This window comes from Octodon degus, unplaced genomic scaffold (assembly GCF_000260255.1).
Source record: "Octodon degus isolate 3935 unplaced genomic scaffold, OctDeg1.0 scaffold00092, whole genome shotgun sequence".
In the NCBI taxonomy this organism is placed as follows: Eukaryota; Metazoa; Chordata; class Mammalia; order Rodentia; family Octodontidae; genus Octodon; species Octodon degus.
Window position 1 is genome coordinate 4451534 of NW_004524668.1, and position 22784 is coordinate 4474317.

The following is a 22784-nucleotide window of genomic DNA, read 5'->3' on the forward strand; positions in this document are numbered from 1 at the left end:
CTGGCATGTGGTGCTGGGGGATTGAACCGCGGTCCCTGGGCTTTGCTAAGCTTGTTCTAAGTAGGTGCTTTAGACCACTGAGCCATCTCACCAGCCCTCCTCAATGTTTTAAGGTTTGAGTTTTTCTTGAAAAAAAACTACACCCCAAATTTTCTTTTCTTGATTGGTAGCTATACAAATAAGCTCCTCAATGTTTCAAGATTTGTTTAAGTTTTTCTTTGAAAAAAACAGGGTCTTGCTATGTACCCCAGGCTGGCCTCGAACTTCTGCCTCAGCTTCTCAGGTACTGGGCTTTAAAGCCTTCACCACCACACCAGGCCTGAGGTTTCGGGGTTTTTGAAGCTGATTGACTCTAAGAAAACTGAAGTTATCAGCATGAATATATAATAAGTGGAAAATTCCATCTCTCGGCTTAACCTGGCTGTCTTGATCGATGTTGAATTTGGCTGGGGTGAACTACTATCCATGCCGTATCTCTGAGCATTTTTCTTTTCCTTTGGCCCATTTTAGACACAAACGACCTGCAGTCCACTAAAATGAGTCATTTGGACCAAGGACAGAATTTAAAGCCACACAGCCCTAACTTGTGCCCCAGTTTTGTCTCTCATGGGCTGTGATTCCTGAAAGCGACTCACAGCTTTCTTTATAAAATGGGTTACCGCTGTTAACTCATTTCTCAAGGCGGATCCAAAGAGCCAGAGGAGATGATATAGTGCTCGGAAAATGGATTTGGTTGTTACCAGAATCCTTATGGAAACTCACCATGTGTGATAGCTGAGTAAGTCCTACATGGAATAGGTCTCCCTGTTCAGCCCTGCCAAAGCCACCACCTGACCCCCAAGCTGAGCACCGATCTTCAGGGGCTCGAAAGGAAATAATTAAGATAACACCTGCAGCCTGCTTGGGAGCACACAGCCCAGACTTTGAGACTTACCCAATTTCTTTTCAAAGTCGGTATTTGTGTTAAGAAAAATGAAGGCTGGGGAGATAGCTGGGCGGTCTAGGCACCTGCCTCGGAAGCGCAAGGACCCAGTTCATTCCCCAGTACCTCATGCCATGCCAGCCCCAGACCACCACCACGACCACTGCCCCACCCCAGGTAGCTGTGCCAGCCCTGAAAGTGGGCATGATGGTGCACACCTGTAATCCCAGCTCTGGAGAGGCTGAGACAGGAGGATCACTAAGAGTCTGAACTGCATAGTGAGACCCTGTATCAAATAAATAAAAATAAATTTAAAACAAAAAGGAAAGCTGAGGTGCTTAAGTGCTTAGTCTGTGAGCCTCTGCCTGTCTGTCTCTCTTTCACCTTGCACAGGGCTGTCTCTGGAGGCTGATTTCAAAGACAGACCCACTTGGTTATTACCAAGAGTCCTTTCCACACTGTCCACTAGTTACAGTATTATAGTCTCACCTGGGACTTCATCCTGGCTTCCTCATTTTAGATAGGAGAAACTGAGGCTGTGAGGCTGCCCAGGTTCACGCAGTGGAGTCATGGCTGCCCTCTGACCTCTCAGGTTTTTGGCCTTTCTCTCTTGTGCTGTAGTTAGCTACATGTCTCTCTGAAGCAAAGAAACACTTCCCCTAGACACCAGACTGATTCCTCTTGAGATTCGCTTCCTTTACATCCGCTTACTTACAATGGTGAATCCTTGAAGCTGTTACCAGTCATGTGAGGAAAGTTAGGCGTGGGGACAGGTGGCAGGTAAGGGGTCATGCTGAGATGGGGACCAAGAGGACATCATAGTTGTGCTCTGAGCTGACCTCTATGGCCTCCACCAGAATCCACCTCATGGAAACTTTACTGGAAAATCAACTTCCCAGAGCTGACACCGTCACAGAGGCCCTACCAGTCTGCGCTGTCATGGTCTGCCTCTTCCAAAAGGCTGACCCTGAGGCGGGTGGCCTGGTCCCCTTGCCAACCCTTCCAGCGCTGGGCTTCTGAGCTGCAAAAGGTGGGCTCCCTGCCAGCCCTTGGCAGAGGACTCCTGTTTGCAGCGCTATGCAGCCCCAGGTTACCAGGGGACCTGGTGGTGGCCCACGACAAGCCTTTGCCTTCTCTCCCAACCCAACCCTGAAAACCAGGCTTAGCCCAGCTCCTCACCTCTGCTGCTGCCAGCTTAGCTCCTGGGGCCTGGGCAGGTGCCCTATCCTCACCTGCAGAACTTGTTCTTGCTTTAAGCCTAGGTAAGCTCTGTAACTGAATCTTTATCCCTACTTAGGGCTTTGTTCCCTTGACTGTGGAAACCCTGGGAACTCCTGGGCCCGGCAGCTTGACTCTTTCTTTTTGGGTCTATGTCTCTGTCTGTCTGTCTGTCTGTCTGTCTGTCTGTCTGTCTGTCTCCCTTGTTTCTCTGGCTCTACCTCCTGACTCAGTCTCCCCCTCCACCATTCTCACTGGAGGTCCCTCCTGTCTCTCTTGGTCTCATTCCCTTTCTGCCTCTATGACTCCCAGCAGGCTGTGTCCACACAGACCCCCAACTCCACCTTCCAGGCATCAGCCCTGCTCCTTGGCCGACAGCCACATCCCACTTAGCTCTCTTGAGATGGATGGGCTGCCCGCCACTAATCCTCCTGCCTTCTAAGTGGCCACAGCCAGGTGTCCCATGGTTGACACGGAAAGTGAGAAACCACTCATGAGGCCCTTTTGCTGTGACCTCGTCCCATTAGGTCCTCTCCTGGTCCTGCGAAGGAGGAGAACAGGACACTCAGAGGAAAGGGATACAGCTGAGACCAGATGACCATAAGAAGCACAGTGGTGCTGACCCAGCCCCATCCCCAGCCACATCCATGGCACCAGGAAGTGAGCCTTCTCTCCTAAAGCCTCCTGATCTGAACCCAGTGCCCCCAGGTGACTTCTGTCCCTGGGAGCTGCTGCCACATTCACTCCACACTTAGGAGACAGTGTTTGTCCGGAACCCAGCAGGGCAAGTTGAGCAAAGAACATGGCAGAGGTTAAAAATCTTGTTTCCAAATCCCATTTGCCATTCTTGCCTGGAACTGTGAATTGTTAATTCAATTCTGGCTTAATTCTAATTTAATTTGCAGCAAACGCCATCTGTTTAGATTCAGCACTTTGCTTGACGTGGAACAATGCGGCTCAGCTTGACTGCTCCTCTGAGGAAGGAGCGCCTGGTTGGGAGGAGGCTGCCGGCCTGGGAAAGCAGAGAGAGCCGGGCTGGCTCCTCTTTTCTGCCCCTCACCTCCCCCCACACACTTCCTATGTCTCTTCTGGACCCAGTGCTCCTCTTAGAGATGCAGCAAAGATGGAATTATACCACATAGCAAAACAGAATGCCTGGGCGCAGAGCGAACCCTGGGATGTGTATTAGCTGTCCCTAGAACTTTCTCTTTCCACCCTCCTGGCCCCTTTCCTCTCACTTCTGTTGGAATCTGCCCCCTCTCCCTTTCACTTCAGATACCTTTTAGTCCTGGCTCCAACTTGTTTGTACCACCTCTGAGGTCTCCCTGCTTTTCCTGACAGTTACTCCTTTGCCTCCCTAAAGCTGAGGCCAGGCAGAGGGGGCCTCTGAAGTCACTGCCTCTGCTAGCTGAGGCCTGATCATGGGGCATGAGAGACTGTGACACATCAAGGGCAGGATGCCAGGCAGAGGGGCACAAATGTGAGTGTCCCCAGGTGAGCCAGAATCTGCTTGCAGTCCTAGGGCCACTCTGACTACTGGCATCCCAGGGAAACTGAGATTTTTTGGGTCTGCAAAAGCACTGTGTAAACCTCTGAGTGCTGAAGTCCCGTGAGCGTTGTCCTCTCTGCGTCTCTTTCTGCACCAGAAGCATAATGAACAAGGGTAGCACACTCCGAAATCTTTACCTCTCTCGTTTTTTAGAAACAATTTGTAAGGGATTTTATCAAGTGGCCCACCTCCCTCAGCCTGACCCACTGAGAAAATGTCACCAACTCTCAAGTTCTGTTTCTCACTTTTAGAGCCCAGGTTTTCTTCCACAGAAAGGGTTCGTGTCCCCCTTTGTCTGATGCAGGAGTCCCAGGAATTTCCTGCCCAGACTGAAGCCTCAGATCCCCGCAGCTGTCCTCAGAACTTTCTTTCCCAGCATTGCTCATGGTAACCCTTCCTGTGGTGACTATCTCAGATCCCCAAGTGCCACTGTGGGACTGCCCAGGGTCTCCAACCCAGCTCTGGGGGAGTCCCTCCTCAGCTTGGGGATCTTTGTGGGTCAGAGGCTGGGTTCCCTGGCATGCCGTGAAAGCCTCCTTAGGAGTTGCCCCTCCAATGCTTACTCCTTCCCCTTGCCCTTCTCAAAGGGAAAAGCTGATCATTTCTTCCCAGTCCTCAGGAGGAAGTCCTGGCTTACAGCACCCTTTGGGCTCTGGGTCTTGTTCCCTTTGCCAACTCCTTCACATTCTTTAAGACCCAGCCCAGATATCACCTCCTTCCCAGACTGACCCCCCCCCCCGCCCCACCCTTCCCTGTTCTTGTCTTTATCTTCCTCCCTGTTGGGCTGTGGAGTCCAAGGGGTCCACCTTCCCCTCCATATTTCCACAAGGCCTTGAGGTGTGCTCAGGTGTTTGTACAGAGAGGCAGCATCCAAACCAAGCCATCTTCAGGAGAACCCTCCTGTCCTGTATCCTGGAAATTGCAAGAAACACCTCTTAGAAGAGAGGAGAACCAGAGCTGGCTTTGGGTGTGAGGGGCCTGTGCTGTTGGCACTCCTTGAACCCGGAGGGCCACCACACCCTCCGTTTCCTCTCATTGTGCCTCCTTTCCTGTTTAGCTAGACTGGGAGGCTGGGGACATTATCCCTGCCTCTGAGGACCTGCCTGAATGGAGCTGTTTCATTTCTCCTTTGTCTCCCCCAACTGCTGAGACCCATATCTCTGACTCGCAAGTGGGTTCTAGAATTTCCAGACTCCGGTCCGAATCCCAGTTCTGTCCACTTAGCTGTGTGAGGAGCAGCCATGGTCGCATCCCTCTGTGCCTCAGTTTCCTTATTGGTAAACAGGGAATGAATAAAGGCATTTGTGCCTGGGACTGCAAGGGCTCAATGAGCTAGGGTGTCCCTTCCTCTCGGCAGCACCAGCTTTGGGCATCTCATTCTTGTCCCCAGCCCTGTGCATGTGGGAGCTCTGGGGAGAGCCCAGCTGGACACTGCTGGATGTCTCAAGTCCAAACATCCTGTGCTTTTTTTGAATTCTTTACTGGAGAAAAGGGAAACAGGGGAAAGCTGCAGTTTTTTTTTTTCCTCTACCGGTATCGGGTAACAGAAAACACAAACCCGGCTGGGTTGAACTGGAAACAAATCTCAGCTACCGAAAAGGGTGGTGGGTGGTGGCTCCTTCCCTGGATTAGGGCTGAGTCCGTGGGAACTGGACCACCCCTAAGACAGGAGGGCAGCCCCATGCCTCCCGAGGGTTTGGGCCTACACCAGAGCGCCTTCCTGCTAGGGAGGGGGCGCCTTGGGCTCACGTCCTCCCCACCCCTCCTGCCTCCCTCCCTGCAGGTAAACTTCCGCAGCCCCCGGAGCAGCCAGAGGTGCTGGGCCACAAGGACCCAAGTGGAGAAGCGGCTGATAGTTCTGGTGGCTCTTCTGGCAGCAGGACTGGTGGCCTGCCTGACAGCACTGGGCATCCAGTACCGGACAAGTAGGTACCTCCGCATTCCATGTGGGCTGGGTTCCCTTCTGCCCTGCGCTCTGTCCATGTGTACGAAGCGCTTCTCTGCTTGAGCTCGAAGTGGCCTCCACAGAAAGCCTAGCGGCTCCAACTGGGCCCAGGGTCTGAAGGAGTGTGAAGATTTTGGAGTGAGAGGGATGGGAGTCCACACCCTCACTTGGTAACAAAGAGGCTGTATGACCTTAGACACACAGACTGTGAACCTGTTTTCCTAGAACCTGTCTTCTCTACTTTAAATGGAGGAAAACAGTACCCAATCTGGGGATAGCTCTGGGGACATCCTAGTGCCTCGAATAATTCTGGGTACTGTGGTCAAGCTGTGAGGCTTGTTAGGAGTAGGCTGACACAGTCTGCCATCGATAGTCCCACTGGACTAGCAGTAGCAGCTTCTGCTCATGAGTGGTTGCCAAGGACCAAATGCTACCTGTCCTTACAGGTGCCCCCTCATTTCCTCCTCCTAACACCCTCAGGACTGGTGAGGTGGGTTTACCCTTGGTCCTTCTCCATATGAGAGACTGAGGCATGAGACCAAGTGACTTGTCTGGGGGTACATAATGGGGGATGGAGTGGGGCAGCTGGAGTTTGCCCAGAGGCTGTGGGGCTGGTATGAGGGGGGGCCACATCCCCTGGGAATCCCAGGGCATGCATAGTAGTACCCCAGAAAAGCTATCCTTTGACCCAGCACATTATGTCTCTGTTTCTTTCCCATCTTCTATGGCAACAGAATGGGCCCTTCTGTCATCCTGCTGCCAGGAGCCCAACTCTGGTTCTGCAGGTCCAGCCCAGTAGGCCTGGCCAACCACCTCACTGTCCACTTAGTGCTTATAGAACTAGAAAGGGTGTGTCCAGGTTAAAATCTACAGGGGAGTCCAGCCAATCCCAGAGTCCCTCCCTCCTGTAGCCCAGCAATTCACAATTCCAATGGTCTCCTTGATGGAGCAGCCACAAAGACTTTGCTCAGGGTCACCCCAGAAGCATGATCACTGGCCCCACCAGACAGACTGACTGTGTTTGCCTTCTCTACAGCAAAGGTGCCACCTATGAGGTGGCCATGCTAGACTAGGATGAGGAATGGCCCCAGGGACCTTGAGTGAGGACAAGGACTTCAGCTGGGCCATCCTTCCACCTCTCCCACGTGGGCCACGTAGTCATTCATTCTATAAACATTTAATGACTTTCCATCAGTCATTAGGCTAAGTACCTACTTAGTACTTAAGAAATAATCGCTTGATTATTTAACTATGTGGTGCTGTATGGGTGGTTTACCAGATGTGCCTAGCCCAGCAGGTGCTTAATGCGCATCTGCTTAATTAAGCACTAGTTTCCAGGCCTTTAGCCATGTATATTAGCACAGTGTCTGCACACCGTAGGTGTCCCAATAGTAAGTTGAATGAGTGATCAGTAAGACAGAGGAATTGAGCTGGGAACAGCCTTTCTGTGCTATAAGTGTATGTGTACATGACTGCAAGTGTGTGTTTGTGTATATTGTGTGTGCGTGTGTTTGTGTATATTGTGTGTGTGCAGCATGAGGACAATCAGTGGAGCACAGGCTGATTGTCCTCATGCTGCGCTGTCTTCCTGCCCCATCCTAAATCAGCCTCAGTTCAGAGCATCCCACCTGTGTATGTGGGCCCTGGCCAGTACCGTCTGCCCAGCTCTTGGCCCAAGACATGGAAGGCAGGGTGGACTATTGTCACCCTGAAACTGCCCCTCAAAGCTCCCAAGATGTTTCTTCACAAGAACCATAAAGGAGCCCAAGGGGACAGTTCCTTGTGATCAGATCCAATGCTTGTCCACTCATATTGCCAACGCCTGCTTCTGCCTTTGTCTCACTTCCAGAGCCTCAGAGAGGTTTTCCCCAGCCTGGACCTGGGAGAGGATTGTCCCTCTTCCCCTGTAGTAGAATTGAGCTGAGGGCCAGTGACCCCTGGACCACCAGAGAAAGCAGTGGCCGCCCCAGATACTGAGAGCAACCTCATTACTCAGAAGCGGTGCTGACATTGGCCATACTTGAGCCAACATCAGACCCGTCAAAACAAAGCCTCTGATGATTCTAGAAGCCCCACTTCTCGGTGATGTCTGGGCAGTTCAGCACATCTTGACCTTCCTTCCTGCTGTACCCTGCTTTCCAGAACCTTGAAGCTGCTTTGTAAATGGTAGCAGTAAAACCAACAAATTCTCAGGAAATATTTTAAAGCATCTTAGGTGCTGTCTTAGTTACTTTTCTCTTATTGGTGGGACAAAATACCTAACATCCAAAATTAAGGAAGGAAAAGTTATCTAGCTCACAGTTTGTGGAGGTTTCAGTCTAATCAGCTGGCTTCAAGGCAGGGTGGCATGGCACAGGGGCACCAGTCTAAGGTGGCAGAAGACAGCAAAAGCAACAAGATCCAAAAGGGGAAAGCAAGCTTCTTTTCCTCCTGTATTTTATTATGCAGGTGGGTGTAGCACTTGCACCATCTCTGTGCCCTCCTCTTGCACAAGATAAGGATGTTTACAGAGTGAGGACCCTGGACCCCTGCTGAGTTGCTTAGTTAAACTTCTAAACTTCTCAAGGTAGGCAAAGCGCTGTCCAGATGAGTGAGTTCGATCAGGGATTGACTCCTTCCTTCCCAACTGCTCATGCACTTCCTAAAGGGAAGAAAAGCTTCCTGCCTCTGCAGGTGGTGACCAAGTGCTGGGTGAAATGCTTTCGCTCAGTCTGTCACTTATTTATTCCACCAACATGTGTTGAACAGCTGCTAGAAGCAAAGCAAGTGCTGACCGAAAGACATAGACAAGCAAGTTTTTCTAAGCAGGAAGGGAGCTGGGAGCTGCTCATGACCTTGCATAGTCCATGCTAGGAGAGCAGATGCCAGGCATCCCAGGGCCCTAGGGTGGAAAGAGATCCCAGCAAGGTTTACCTCAGGGGCAGGAGGCTTAGCTCAGGAACCAGAAGCCATCAAGTATCTTTGGCTTAAGATCTATAGACTGTTAAGTGGCTAAATAACCAAGAAGTCATTGCCTAAGCACTCTGGAGGAACCAGGCATAGCAGAAGAGGTACTTAGCAAAGGATTTAGATCTCTGAGACCAACTTCTATATACCAACTCCTCATTTTTAAACTCAAGTCTGTCTACCTTACAGTCAGTCCACTGGCTATTTCTACCAGCCAAAATTTTGTCAGGCTTGACTTCCTGTGGTTTGGTATGTAAAAACAATAGGTATTCTTTCTCCTTCCCAAACATGGAGTTGTATCATAATAGTGAATAAGTTGTTTTGGTGCAGAAATTCTACCCCAGCCTGTGAAGATTCCAGCCATCCCATGCTGTAGACTGAAGCAATAACTCTGACAGAGATGATCTGATTTAGAAATACTGAAAACGGGGATGGTGAGATGGCTCAGTGGTCTAAAGCACCTACTTAGAACAAGCTTAGCAAAGCACAGGGACCACGGGTCAATCCCCCAGCACCACATGCCAGCCAGCCCCGTCCCTTGGTGGGCTGAGCTGGCCACACACACACACACACACACACACACACAAATAAATAAATAAATAAAATTTAAAAAAATACTAAAAACGGCAGCAACACCCCCACCATCGAAGTCACCCTGAGCGCACTGTTCTTGTGTGGCTCCCAAACCCTTTATCCTCCTGAAGGATTTTGTGTGCATTCATGGATGTTGGTAAAACCACAAGTGAACCGCTCCTGGCCTGCACTGGCACCAGTGTGGTGTTTCTGACTTAGGTGAGAGTGACCCCAGTCACCCCAACATTCTTTCTTGTTCCCTGAAGCTTAGCCTGGGACCCTCCTTTTTTTTTTTTCTGGAACCGAGGATTGAACTCAGGCCCTTATGCTTACCAGGGAAGCATTTATTCCACTGAGCCATCTCCCCACCCCCCTCGATCCTGAATCCTGAGGAAACTGAGCCCTGTGCCCAGCCATGAAATCATTCCATCATTACTGTGAAATCAATTCTCCTGTTCTGGTTTCTAGATAGAGAAACCGAGGCTCAGAGAGGTGAGGCCACTTGCAGGAGACTCCATGGGCAGAAGCAGAGAGGTGAGATATGATCCGAGGTCTAATAGTCTGGGAGCCATCCACCTCGTGTGGTAGGAAGTCTGATCTTGCCTATCTGGTTGCACCAGCCCTTGGCATGGCTGGCAAAGAGGTGAGGAGGAAGCAAGAAAAAGCAGTCCTGGAGTTGCCGCACCAGGACAGGCCAGGGCTTGGCTCTCAGCTTGCCCACGGTGACCTCGTTCCCGTTCCTCTGTAAGAGCTTCTGTTTCCTTGTCTATACACTGGGATGTCGCATCTCTATCTGATGTGTATAATGAGGGTTGGATAAGACAATGAGCGTGTGTGAAGCTCCTGTTCAGGACCTGGGCCCTGCTGTCACCTGAACATCTTGTGTCACCTAGCACAAGGCTGACTCTGGGTCCTTAAGCTAAGCAGAGTCTGGGTCATCTTGCTGCCTCTGCTGGACCCTGCTGGGGGGCTGCCACACTTCAGGCCTTTTGTAGAGCCCCCCCCCCCCAACCCTGAGGCAGGACTCTGCTCCCCGCACACACAGACTTTCAGCCAACCAGTCTTTTAAGTTTTTGTGATTTAGTGTGTCTTGGGTTCATTTAGTTGGGAGCTTTCTTTGGAGGACTCGCTGAGGTAACTGACTCTTCCACCTGTGCTCGGTGTTTTCCTCAGCTCCCTGCCCCCATTCCCAATGGTCAGCCCTCCCTCCAGTGTCTGGCACCATCTTGGCAGTATCACTCGCTTGATGCCCAGTCAATGTTCAGTTTATTTGGTACTATGGATGGCAGTTTCTCCTATGGTTGTATTTTTTTGCGGAACCGGGGATTGAACTCAGGCCCTTGTGCTTGCCAGGGAAGTGCTTATTCCACTGAGCCATCTCCCTGGCCCCGCCTCCTATGGTTGTATTTTCTTTTTTCTTGTATGATGTGTTTATACAAGTCTTTAAGAAAAAGTCTTACTTTCATGTCCCCCATGTGTTCTCTGTCTCTCTCTCTCTCTCTCTCTCTCTCTCTCTCTCTCTCTCTCTCACACACACACACACACACACACACACACATACCCACACACATAGTGAAGAACCTGTTAGACATTCGGAATTTTATTTTGCTGAATAGATGGATGCATGAATGTTTGCTGAGCATCGGGGAACAATAGTAAGTGAACTTCTGTAGAGAGAATGGTTAAGAGAAAAACATCGCACTCCACTTCCAGGTACTTTGAAGCTACAAGAAGCATATTAGGCAGCTAAATGGAAGTCTTATTTTATAAGCCAGGAGATTATAAATCTCTTGAAATCATTTCTCATTAGATACAATGGCTGCTCCAATCTATCTGGTCAGGACTAGGCTGAGGTCTATGTCCCCTGGGCCCCAAGCCACTTGCACTGTCCACCCCCAGCCTCTTCCCCGCCTGCCCTTCAATGCCTTTGTCCTTGACCCCTCTAGGAACACCCCCGGTATGCCTGAGTGAGGCCTGTGTGTCCGTGACCAGCTCCATCCTGAACTCCATGGACCCCACAGTGGACCCCTGTCAAGACTTCTTCAGCTATGCCTGTGGGGGCTGGATCAAGGCCAACCCTGTGCCTGATGGCCATTCACGCTGGGGGACTTTCAGCAACCTCTGGGAACACAACCAAGCCATCATCAAGCACCTGCTTGGTAAGCACCAAGAGGGAGACTGAGGGATGGGCCCCTGAGAGGTGCTGCATACTGTACCTGCTAGCCAGGCTCGGTCGGAGCAAGTGGAGACAGGACGCCAAGACTGAAGGCTTTGGAGTAGGTGAAGGGAGGTGGAGTGGCTGCCTGTCACTCACTGTGGGATGCTGCTGTGTAAGGTTTTTATCTCCAAGCTTCACTCTTTTCATCTGTGAGATGAAACAAATAACACCCAGAGTGCAGGGCTAGGGAGATAGCTCAGTAGAATAAGCGCTTACCTGGCAAGCGCAAGGTCTTGAGTTCAATCCCCGGTTCCGCAAAAAAAAAAAAAAAAAAAAAAAAAAAAAAAAAAAAAAAAAACAAGACCCAGACTACAGACTTCAGAGCCCTGGAAAGCACACATATAAAATGTCAGCATAATATGACACATGGCCAGGGCACAAGTGCTAGTGCTTGTGGGTTTTTGTTTTTTTTTTTTTTTTCTTTTGTGGCTTCAAGATGCAGGTTAGTTCTTGACCGGCACCAACTAAGTTTTAAAGGTAGTGAGTGAAAAGAATCAAGGCTGGATGCACTAGATCAGATTTTAAGGTCATGGTCCAGTGAAAGTTGTAACAGCAGTTTATCAGAGAGTGAATTATTTCATGGAGGTGGGCAGTGTCTGTGGCCTGCTGATAACCAGGCCTGCAGGATAAGCCATCGGGCCAAAGTCCTTTGGATTAGGTGTTAGCTCTACCCTTGGGTTAGAGTTCCATACGTGTCTCATTTGCAGCCCTATTCCTAGTTAATATTTGGTGACTAGAGTTTTCCTCTAGAAGGGAATCCCATTCAAATAAGAGAACTTAACAATAAAAGGGGCTACAGATGAATGTCCATTTTGTATCTGTGTATTCAAAGTGGTTAGGATAGATATATAGTTACATTCTCTTAATGAATAGAGGGATTTGTTCTAATGGTGTTTGTAAATAGGATATCATGTCCGCATCTTGTACAGCAATTAACCACTAGGAAGGATGTATGCAATGTGTTAATTATTGAAACTGTCCTACCAATTTGGTTTGAAACTGTCTCATTGCTATTTGTTTCTCAATAAAATTATGGAAAAAATAAATTTACAAAAGACAGAAAAAAAAAAAAAGGGGGAATCCCAGAACCACAGAGGTCCCAGCTCAAAGCCCTGGGCAGCTCGACCTTGGTCATCTCCCCCTCCTGTACCTTGCTTATTCTGGAATCCATGCAGGGAGAGACCAGGTCATGAAGAGCCATTTTGTTCATCCCTCAACTACAGAACTCAAGATTTGACAGATACTTCCATTTTTTAAAAATCTTCAAGAGACTTAGTAGTAGGTAATATAGAAAGAGCTACCCACAAAGGAACGCATCTTCTCAATGGGACAGAAACCTTGGGAGCTAGGAGATGATTCAAAATTGACAGTTTTGACTTTAAGGCAGCTGCATCTCTTAGAGAAAAGTAGGGCCACACAAATAGGTGGCCAGAGACTGGGCCTTTCTTTCCTACCCAGCCCCTGTCTGGGCTTATTTTTCCATAAATAAGTGAGAAGCACGCATTAATGGAGAAATCCATTCAAAGTGCTCCCTTGGTGTGTGGAACAGGCTGTGGTGGTTGCTGTTTGTACCAGTGTCATTCTTATTGGCCACCGTGGAAGGTCACCACAACCTTTGCCTAACACTTTGTAGTTTACAGAGCTCTCCTGTAGCATCATCCCGTTTGATCCTGTAGGGTGAGAGTTGTTCGCTTCATCTAACAGATAAGGAAACTCAGGATAGGCCCGTGGTTGGCAGAGCTGGGACTTGTGTGATTCCTGGTCGTGCGCCCTTTCCGTGCCGCATTGTCTAACAGGTGGATACAGCTTCCTTCCCATCTTGTTGAAAAGAGCAGCAGGGAGCACAGAGCTCTGAGGTCTTACAGGAAAGAGAAGGAGGTTGATGTTGTCGAGTGTCTTCCACGTGCTGGGTGCTGTGCTAGACTCTCTCTACTGCAAAACTTAGCAACCACCGTTCCCACTTTATAGATGAAGAAACTGAGCCACAGAGAGGTTAATAACTTTGCCACGAATGCACCATCCATACAGGGTGGGAGGGGGCTGTGCCTCGGTCGGCACAGAGAGAGAGCATGGGGAATGAGGGGGGACCAGCTGTCTGACCTCCAGGTTGGACCCAGAACCACGCCTGTGCATTGTGCCCACAGATCCTGGTCCCACTGGTTCTATAACTGGTTCTTATCTGGCAGAACTTGGGTCTGTGCTGAGACTGAGCCATCCCACAGCATCCCCCTCTAAGTGCTGATTTGCACATGGTGGTTCAGAGCACTTCACTCAGCTGGGCTCCTGCTAAGTGCTGGGCAGAGCCTCACTGTGCTTCTGGGTGGTATTAAGTGAGTTCCAACCAGACTTCCCCTAGAGAGCTGTGCGACTGTAGAGATTGCTCAGCCTCTCTGGGCATCAATTCTTTACCTATAAAGTGGGATCTAACTCAGATCACTGATAAAGGTGCTGTAAGGATTAACTGAGTGGTCCACATGAAGAATAATTATTGCTGGTTTTCTCATAGAAGCAGTGGTGCAGACTGAGCTCTCAGGGAAGGTGGTACAGCGTGTATTTATGACAGGCTGGGTCTATTTGTGTTGTTTTATTTAATTTTCATGGTACACCCATGATGCCCCAGTATATGCCCATTTTACAGATGAACTCACAAAGACCAAAGAAATGTATTTCTCAGAAAGTGGTGGAGCTGAGATCAGACCCCAAGTGATGAGGCCTTAAAACTTGCATTCTTTCTCTTCTGGCTCTTCCTAATTGCTGCACCAGGGGCTGGGGAGATAGCTCAGCTGTCTAAGTGCCTGCCTCGCAAGCGCAAGGACCTGAGTTTAATCTCCAGTACCACATCCCATGCTGGCTCCAGAACTTGGTATGGTGACACACACCTGTAATCCCAGTGCTGGGGAGGCTGAGACAGAAGGATCACTAGGAGTCCAAGCTGCGTGGTGAGACCCTGTAACCAAATAAATACATTTGAAAAAAATAACTAATTGCTACACCAAGCAAAGCCCCCCAGGTGGCATTGCTGAGAAGCCAGCTTGGGAACTCCTTTTCAGGGGCTGCTTAGCTAAGCTCTCTGGCTCAAGCCTGATGAGATCAGTAGTTGTCACGCTGACCAGGGGCCTCCCCAGAGGACACAGCCTGAAGTCCTCACCCCCCAGGCTCACTGCTGACCCCTCACCTGCGGGCCTCCTCTCGGGCCAGCAGCAGGTGAGCAGGTGACAATGTAGGGCTGCAGCTTGAGCATTCTTAGGCTGAAGGCCAAGCTGGTTTCAGCTTCCCCGAGACAAAGGGGTCAGCCAGCGGGCCTGAGAAGAAGCCAGCTAATGTGCCCTGGAACAGCAGGGAGCCTAGGTTCCTTCCTTCTCTGTAGAGAAGGGACATTCAGAGGGCCAGGCAGGACAGCTGTTGCCATCTACTTGGCATGTGACCTTGGACAAGCCACACATTTCATTGATGAGGGAATTCATCCGGGCTCTCTCAGAGGAAATCCAGACAGATCTGGAGCAGGCAGGCTGAAGTAGGACAAGTGCCCTGGTGGCTTGTCCTTGCTGCCTGCTGACTGGAGGCGGGTGACCTCAGCTCTGTGGAACACAGATGTCTCCCCCAGCAGCTTGTGTAGGCTGTCCTTGTAAGCTTTGGGGAGACAAGACTGTGAGCTCACGTCATCCAGGAAGCAGGCAGCTAGGTGAATTACCCGTTAGACTTGGCCTTGCCTCCGGCTTTCCAGCTGCACTTAGCCCAGATCATGCCACAGCGAGAGTGCCTGCCCAGCCCCACCCCAGCCCTGCAAGACCTTTCTCCAACCTACTTACTTCTCTGTTCTGTCTTCTGCGGCCACCAAAGGGCCTCCTGGGCTCAAGTTCTACCACGCCTGTGTGTACTCAGTGTTGCTTTCCAGTGTATATAGTATAAAATGAATGCATACCTAAAAATACAATGCATGCTTGTCACAACAATTGTGTTTGGTACAGGGTCTCACTACGTAACTAGGACTCATAGTGATCCTTCTGTTTTTAGCCTCCCCAGCACTGAGATTACAGGCACAAACCATCAGCCCAGTCTCTGTTGCTGGCTCAGCCTCCTGGGGACAGGGCCAGAGTGGCATGTGGTGCCAGGGATCAAGCCCCTGTCCCTGGGCTTGCCCAAGCAGGTACTTAGTCCCCTGAGCTATCTCACTGTTCCTTGTCATAACAAATGAAGCAACACAGATTCCGTAAGGAAAAGGTAACTGTCTCTATCCCGGACACCGGTCTCCCTAAGAAATAACACATACACACTACTGCATCAGCATGAAATTATCCACGTCAGTAATTTGACAATGAGCCAGGACACCATGTGTCATCTCTTGAGTTTTATTTTGCTATGTTTTCCCAATATTTACCATCTGGCTGAGTTTTCTCTTCCTGCCTTCTTGGGACAGGCTCTACCCTTTAAACACTTCTGTCAGCTGTCATGTCTGCAGCAGCAGGCATTCCTTTCATATAGGGAAGGGCTAAATGGATCCATTGATTCTAGGTAGAGAAGGGATGTCCAAGGCTTCTCAGGGCAGCTGAACCACCCCAGGTCTGTCTCTGGTTTCCAAGTAAATGTGCAGGAGGGGCCAGGAAAGCAGAAAGACTTGGCCTCCAGTCCTGGCCTCAGCCACTTACTCATGTGACCTTGAACAAGTTCTCCAGCCTCATGCCTACAAGTTGGCAGCATTGCTGTGCATGCAGCCAGCCACAGCCAGAGGAGACCCTCTTTTTCAGTGAGGCTTAAGAATGCCTGAGCTTAAATCCCAGCATGCACCTATTAGCTCTGCCTCCAAGACAGGTTCCTTCACCTCCCTAGGCCTCATTTTTCTCCTCTCTGAAATGGGCTGATAAATGCCATCTTTGCCTTAGGGTCTCCACATGAGACAAGACTGGAGCCCAGGACTTGTGCTGTAGGAGGCACCAGGAGCTGGTGATAGTGGCATCTTTATTTTTTTTCTTCTGAAAAACAAGGCGCCTCCTTTATCAGCTCCTCATTTTCCCTTCAGAGGATGGGGTTCTCAAAGCCAGTGGCTGTCTGAATTGAGTCGGTGGTTTTATCTAAAACAAACACAGGTCCTGCCATTATATGGAGTCGGGGCCAGACAGCCTCAGTGCAGCAAGGGAGGCCACAGAATTCCTGGTCGTGCTGTCCCTACGGCTCACCTCAGCCACTCAGGATGTGGAGAAGCGCGTTCCAATAAAAACTCCCAGAGGAAGCAGTGGGCCGATTAAATGGTGTGCTGTCTTCACTCTCTGGGACTTTGGAGAGTGACTGAGACAGTTTCTGGAACTCAAGGGTCCCTGGAGGAAGTACACAGGCAGTTAGGACCACTGTTATCTGCCCCTCCCAGATCATTTTCATACCCACCTCCAAAGTGTGCCTCCAGGCGTGGTTCTCCTGGGTGTCGAAAAGAGATCTCCCAGTGTCGGAAACTGAACTTTAGGCTGGAACCATCCTCACTCATCCTGTTTCCTAGACCTGACCCACCTTTCCCTGGCCTCCACAGCTCCTTGCCCCGTAGAAGCAGGAAGGGGTGCCACTTTCCACACAGCTTTTCCCCGTCCCAAACGCTTCCTGCCCCTTCTCAGTCACCATCTCTGCCCCCTCGGCCCTCACCCACCCAGGATATTGTGGTAGCTCCCTCCCTGTGACTTATTCCTTGCTTTGGCTCTTGTCCCCCTGGATCCTGCAAGGTCATAGGTGCCCCTGAGTGAGGAAGGAGAGAAGGCTGGAGAGTGTGCTGTGGGTTGTCTCCATGGCCTCCGGGAAGCAGAGGGAAGGACTTCTACCTGCTGCCAGGGCTCTTGCCTCAGCTAGTGCTACCCATGTGGTATAGGCGAGATGCTCCTGGAGGGGCAGGAATGCTGGCCTGCAAGCCACATCCCACCAGTCCCTCCCTCATTTCCTCTTCATGCAAATTTCAGAGGACACCAGCCTCATCTCCCTGTGCTATGATGTGCCAGACACTGCTCATTAACTCTGGACCCTGCTCTCTGCTCTCCCAGCCAGTGTTGCTGGGGGCCTACTATGCACCATCTGGGACTAGTTCTGGGGACACAGAATGTAGGGTGAGGCAGGCCAGGTCCAGCCCCAACTCCATTTCCACACTGACCTCCCCCCTCAAGCCGGGCTCCCTGGGCCAACTTCCCAGTCCTCCCTGCCATCCTCTCTGCTGGCTTTGTTGATTTCTCTTCAATAGTCTCCTGTGTACCTAGATCATCAGCTCGCTCGCTCTCTGTCTCTCTTTCTCTCTCTGTTTCTCTCTGTCTCTGTCTCTCTCTCTCTCTCTCTCTCTCTCTCTCTCTCTCTCTCTCTCCCTCAGCACTGAGCTGCAAGCCACATGCAGACAAGCCCATGTGCCCCCACACCCAGCCTGGCAGCTGCCAAACACTAACTTGACACACAGCTCTGTGAAAGCTGGCAAATCCGACACCGGGCTGTGGGGAGCACTTTGAACTTGTTAGAGGGCAGCCTTGCAACGAACAGAGGGGGCTGCACTTGAAGGGTGGGCTTCACTTGAAGGGTGGTCTCCCTCCAGATGCCAGAAGAGGCCAGGAGCCCTTGAGATATAACTCAGAACTCTCTGTGGTCACCACAACCAGGCTGTGCCACAGAAGCCTTTCTCTGTACCTCTTATCTAGGTGGCCTTGGGGCCCTGAGGGAGGGAGATGCCAGGCCCGCCCTTGAGCCTGTACACAGAGTGCCTTCCCATACCCTGGCCCTGGTATTTCAGGGTCATGGCCAGAGCCAGATGTGGACAATGAGACACAGCTTCCAGGGCATGGTAAACCATGACCATTCTCCCTTCTAAGAGCTCAGCTGCTGTGTTGCCATAGAAGTGAGGCCCCTGGAGTGGGAGCTCTCATGTACACCCCCAAGATCTACTTCCTGAGTCTTATGGGCCAGCTCTCCCCATTTCCAGTCTCACCCTGACGAGGACATGGAGAGCACATGGGTATTGCCAGTGCTCTGCAGCAGGACAGCCTGTCATTGAGGCCCCCAGCCCCAGGTCTCTGGCCCCTGGGTTTCCCTTCACACCTGCCCCTGTCCTGGGCTGTCTCTTTGACATCAGAAACATTGGAGTTTGGGATGCTGTGACCAGTGACAGCCATGGCGCTCTTATGCATAAGAACCAGGGGACAGGGAGCTCTCTGGGGTGAGGACTGGGAAATCTGAGTGAAGACTGGATAGGAAGTGACTCGGGTCCTTGGCATTAAGTGGCGTCAACAAGTTTCTTCAAACAGCATGCCCTTTTATGTCCCCTTCCTTGGCCCCATTCTGTCCTGCTCCCCCAAGCAGTGGCCTCCTTCCTACCCAGTGAACACCTTTCCATCTTTGAGACACTGCTCAACAGAACATCTTCTGGAGGCCCTGACCTCTTCCCCCGACAAGCAAGCAGAGAGACTTTGCTCTATGTTGGACACTTTTGCCTTGTTCAAAGCACTTTTGTGTCTTGTGGCTTTGCCTTTGCAGGTCTGTGTCCACTGTTGGATTCTGAGCTCTTGGGGGCAGGGAGCAAGTTTTATTTTTAATCATAAAATTCAGTACCCAGGGGCTGGGGAGATGGCTCAGTGGAATAAGCGCTTCCCTGGCAAGCGCAAGGGCGTGAGTTCAATCCCCGGTTCCCCAAAAATAAAAAACAAAAAGCTCAGTGCCCAGCCCGGTGCCAGGCACCCACCAAGAGTCCAGAATGCTGAGCACCTTCTGAAGCAGACATCTTAGGAGAGGCTTTAGGCCACTGAGAAAGCCTAGAAGCCAAGCCAGGTTTTTAACAGGGTTGAATGCAGGAGCCTTCGGGGGACAGGGATATTGTCCCTTTTGTCTCCAGAGCTTGTACCCTGCCTGGCCCAGAGTATCTGGGATCTGTCCAGTGGATAAATGGATGAGAAGAGAATCTGAACCGGGGAAAAGTGGCAGAAGCCGTGAGGCGCTCCCCAGAGAGGGCCTAGGGAATCGAGTGTGGTCTGAGGCGGGCACAGGAGCCCCAGCACATAGTAGGTGCTTTGAGGACCACAGCACCAGGACATAGTTCCCTTCACCCACTAGATGAGAATTTCCCATGGATGATCTGTGAATGCCATGGTGAAAAGCCGCTAGCCTGGCTGGGGTTGGGTGGAAGAGGGAGTGGAAAACAGCCCTTTGAGTCATCTGTCAGCCTGGCGACCATGACTGGCCCCTGGGAGAAAGAAATGGAAAGGCCATTCATAAGAAACCTTTTAAGCTTCCTCCAACTCCAGTTATTTTCTTTTTTACAATGCCAGGGGTTAGACCCAGGGCCTTGTGCTTGCAAATGCTGTACCACTGAGCTATATTCTGCTATGACTTATCATTCTAGAAAATTCTACAGCCAGTGTGAGCGAGGCAGAGAGGAAGGCCCAAGTGTACTACAGAGCATGTATGAACGAAAGCAGGATTGAGGAGCTCAAGGCCAAACCCCTAATGGAGCTGATTGAGAAGGTAGGTCCCTGGGGCAGGCTTGGCAGCTCCTCCTGCCCACCCCCTCTGGCTCTGCCCCAGCTCTGCCCTCACGCCTCCAGCCACCCCACCCCATAAGAGTGAGGAGCCCGTCTGTCTGCTGCATGTGCACGGCTGCCCTGCCTGTGTGGGTGGGGCTGTGTTTGGGCGTCATGTGTCAGCATCTGTTGGGAGGGCTGTCTCTGTGTGTCTGTGTCAGGTACAGGGACCATGGTCACAGGAGTACTTCCTCTTTGGTGTTTCTTTCTTCCACATACAGCAAAGGGTCTTTGTATGTGTGGAGAGGTGTGTGTTGCTCCCAACAGACCAACAGAGCCATGGACTGGGCCATACTCCATGTTGCAGTGAGGGGGCCCCTGTCACTCAAGGCCTCTCTTTAATGCCACGACAGGGGGAAGACTCCTTCTCCTGGGCACATCTCCATCAGGCCTGGGCAGGCTCTGAGGAGGGCTGCCAGGCTGCCTGGCACAGCAGAGGTGGCCGTGTGTGTTTGCTGGCCACCCTGTGCTCCCTTGAGGACTCCACTTCCTAGCTTGTCCCCAGGAAGGTCTTACAGCAGAATTGGTGGCCACAGGCACTGAGACTGACCCGGTCCCTCCTGTCTGGTACAGGCCACTTGTGCCAGTGTGTGCCAAGCCAGGGAGGATCAAGGAAGTTACTAAAAAAAAATCCCAACTTGGAGAAGGACTAAAGTAGACCATAGTTAAACCTTTTTCAAAATATGGTTCCCCCCCTCCAATAAGCACAATTGAAATTGTGTCTTAGAGTAATTACATTCACATGATTCAAATTTTAAAAAGTAGTATAAGAGGCACAATCTCTTCCATCCCCATCCCAGCGTCGAAAGAGCAGTGCCACAGATTCATAGCCTCCCCCATGAGGCTCCGGCTCAGGTCAGAAACCCCCAGTGAATACTGTCCCTGTCATTTGCCCTGTACTCAAGAGACCAGGCAGCTACTCTGGAGTCACAGAGCCAAGGTAGTTGCACGGACAGAATTTGCGTGCAGGCCTAGAAACCACCTTCTCCCCTCCCTGCCTGCTATTCCTCCCCACAGCTCGGAGGCTGGAATATCACAGGACCCTGGGCCAAGGACAACTTCCAGGATACCCTGCAGGTGGTCACTGCCCACTACCGCACCTCCCCCTTCTTCTCCGTCTATGTCAGTGCCGACTCCAAGAACTCCAACAGCAACGTGATCCAGGTGAGTGGCCCGGAGCCCAGAAGAGCACAGGGCATGATCTCTTTCTCTACAAGTTCAGCAAGCACCAGCTGGGGTATGGGCAGCACTGGGCTCAGTGCGGGGTCTGGTCTTTATGATGGCCCCTGTGATAAGGTTTTGTCAGGCAAGAAACTCTGAGGACTCAGGCCGCCGAGCTGTCCATGACCTGCTCTAGGCCCCAGGAATGGTGGGAGACATCAGTTCCCAGCTATAATGGCAGCCACCTTGGCTCCTCACCTTAGCCTCTGGCTCTGTTTAGAACAGTAATGGGGTGGGGGGCATACCTGTCCTCCAGCAGTCTAGGAAGCTGAGGCAGGAGAAGTTCAAATTCAGCCCCAACCTGGGCAATTTAACCTTTTGTGAGACCCTGTCTGAAAATAAAAAGTAAAAAAGAGCTAGGGTGGGTAGCTCAGTGCAAAGGCCACAGTGGCACTTCCCCTCCCCTGCCACACACGCACGGTGTTGAATCCATCCGTCCCTGCAGGGCCTACCCCTGCCTGAAGATCAGCACAGAGAGGGAAGCTCCTAAACTGAGTCTTAAGGCTGCTTGCCTAGCCCATGTTTGTCAGGCACCTGCTGTGTAACCTTAGCTCAACTTGTTGCCTTTTTTGAGACAGGGTCTCACTATGCAGCTCAGGCTGGCCTTGAACCAAGCTGGTCTCAAACTCACAACAATCCTCCTGCCTCAGTCTCCCCAGTAGTGGGATTACAGGAGTGCACCGCCACGCCTCGAAGGTCAACCTTTCTGAGGTTCAATTTCCTGACCAGCCAAATGAACTATAATAGCACTGAGGTGTGTCAAGAGGAGGCCACAAAACTCCAACAGTAACTAACAGAATTGACCCTTTCCTGGGCCGATGAGATAGCTCAGTGGATTAAGTGCCTACTTAGGCAAGCGCAGGGACCAGGGTTCAATCCTGGGCACCACATGCCATGCTGGCCCCAACCCTCAGCCACTGAGCCAGCTACCAAGTCCAGGCATGGTAGTGCACATCTATGATCCCAGTGCTGGGGAGTCTGAAAACAGGAGGATCACTATGAGTCTAAGCTGCGCAGTGAGATCCTGTACCAAATACATTAAAAATATATATATATTTTGACCCTCTTTTGTCTGCCCAGAAGTCCATGGACTCCTTTACCAACTCTATCTCTCTGAAACTTCAGTTCAGCTCTGAAGGTTAGGTGTTATTTCATTTATTTTTGAGAAGAGGAATATGCACATCAGAAAGATTAATCCACTTGACCTTGGTCAGACAGCCTGTGGTGAGCTCCTAACCATTTGGGTGGTGTTTGGCAAAATAGGTTGGCTCTGCCAAGGCCAGGAGGTGCTTCAAGAAGAGGTGGGCTCTGTCCAGCCCCTTAGAGGGGCCCAGAAGCCCAGTAGCTAACTGTGTACAAGCAGGAGGGCACCTGCCCCTTCCCAGGGTGGGCCCATCAGTGACTTCAACTACCAGCTTGTTTTGCTGGGAGCCAGGATGGCCTTCTGGTGCCATGTGTCAGTGCCTCCCAGGCAGGCAGAGGGTGTGTGATAGACACCTGCATGGGGACCCCCAAAGGACCCTCTCTCACTGCCACTGTCCTCTCCAGGTGGACCAATCTGGCCTGGGCTTGCCTTCCAGGGACTATTACTTGAACAAAACCGAAAACGAAAAGGTGAGTATGCTCTGCAGAGTACTGGCTTGGACCCCACCCACCCTCCTGTGAGT

The 22784-nt window shown here is 51.1% G+C and overlaps 1 protein-coding gene across 2 annotated transcripts in view; it reads left to right on the forward strand.

Moving 5' to 3' along the window:
- The window catches only part of Ece1 (endothelin converting enzyme 1), a 102007-nt gene that overhangs the window by 52832 nt on the left and 26391 nt on the right, over positions 1-22784 (forward strand). For both annotated transcript variants that reach the window (XM_023722455.1, XM_004637637.2), the window contains exons 3-7: positions 5473-5614; positions 11100-11312; positions 19719-19840; positions 20914-21060; positions 22666-22731. In XM_023722455.1, coding sequence (XP_023578223.1) covers positions 5473-5614; positions 11100-11312; positions 19719-19840; positions 20914-21060; positions 22666-22731 — 690 coding nt within the window. The remainder of the gene's footprint in view (positions 1-5472; positions 5615-11099; positions 11313-19718; positions 19841-20913; positions 21061-22665; positions 22732-22784) is intronic.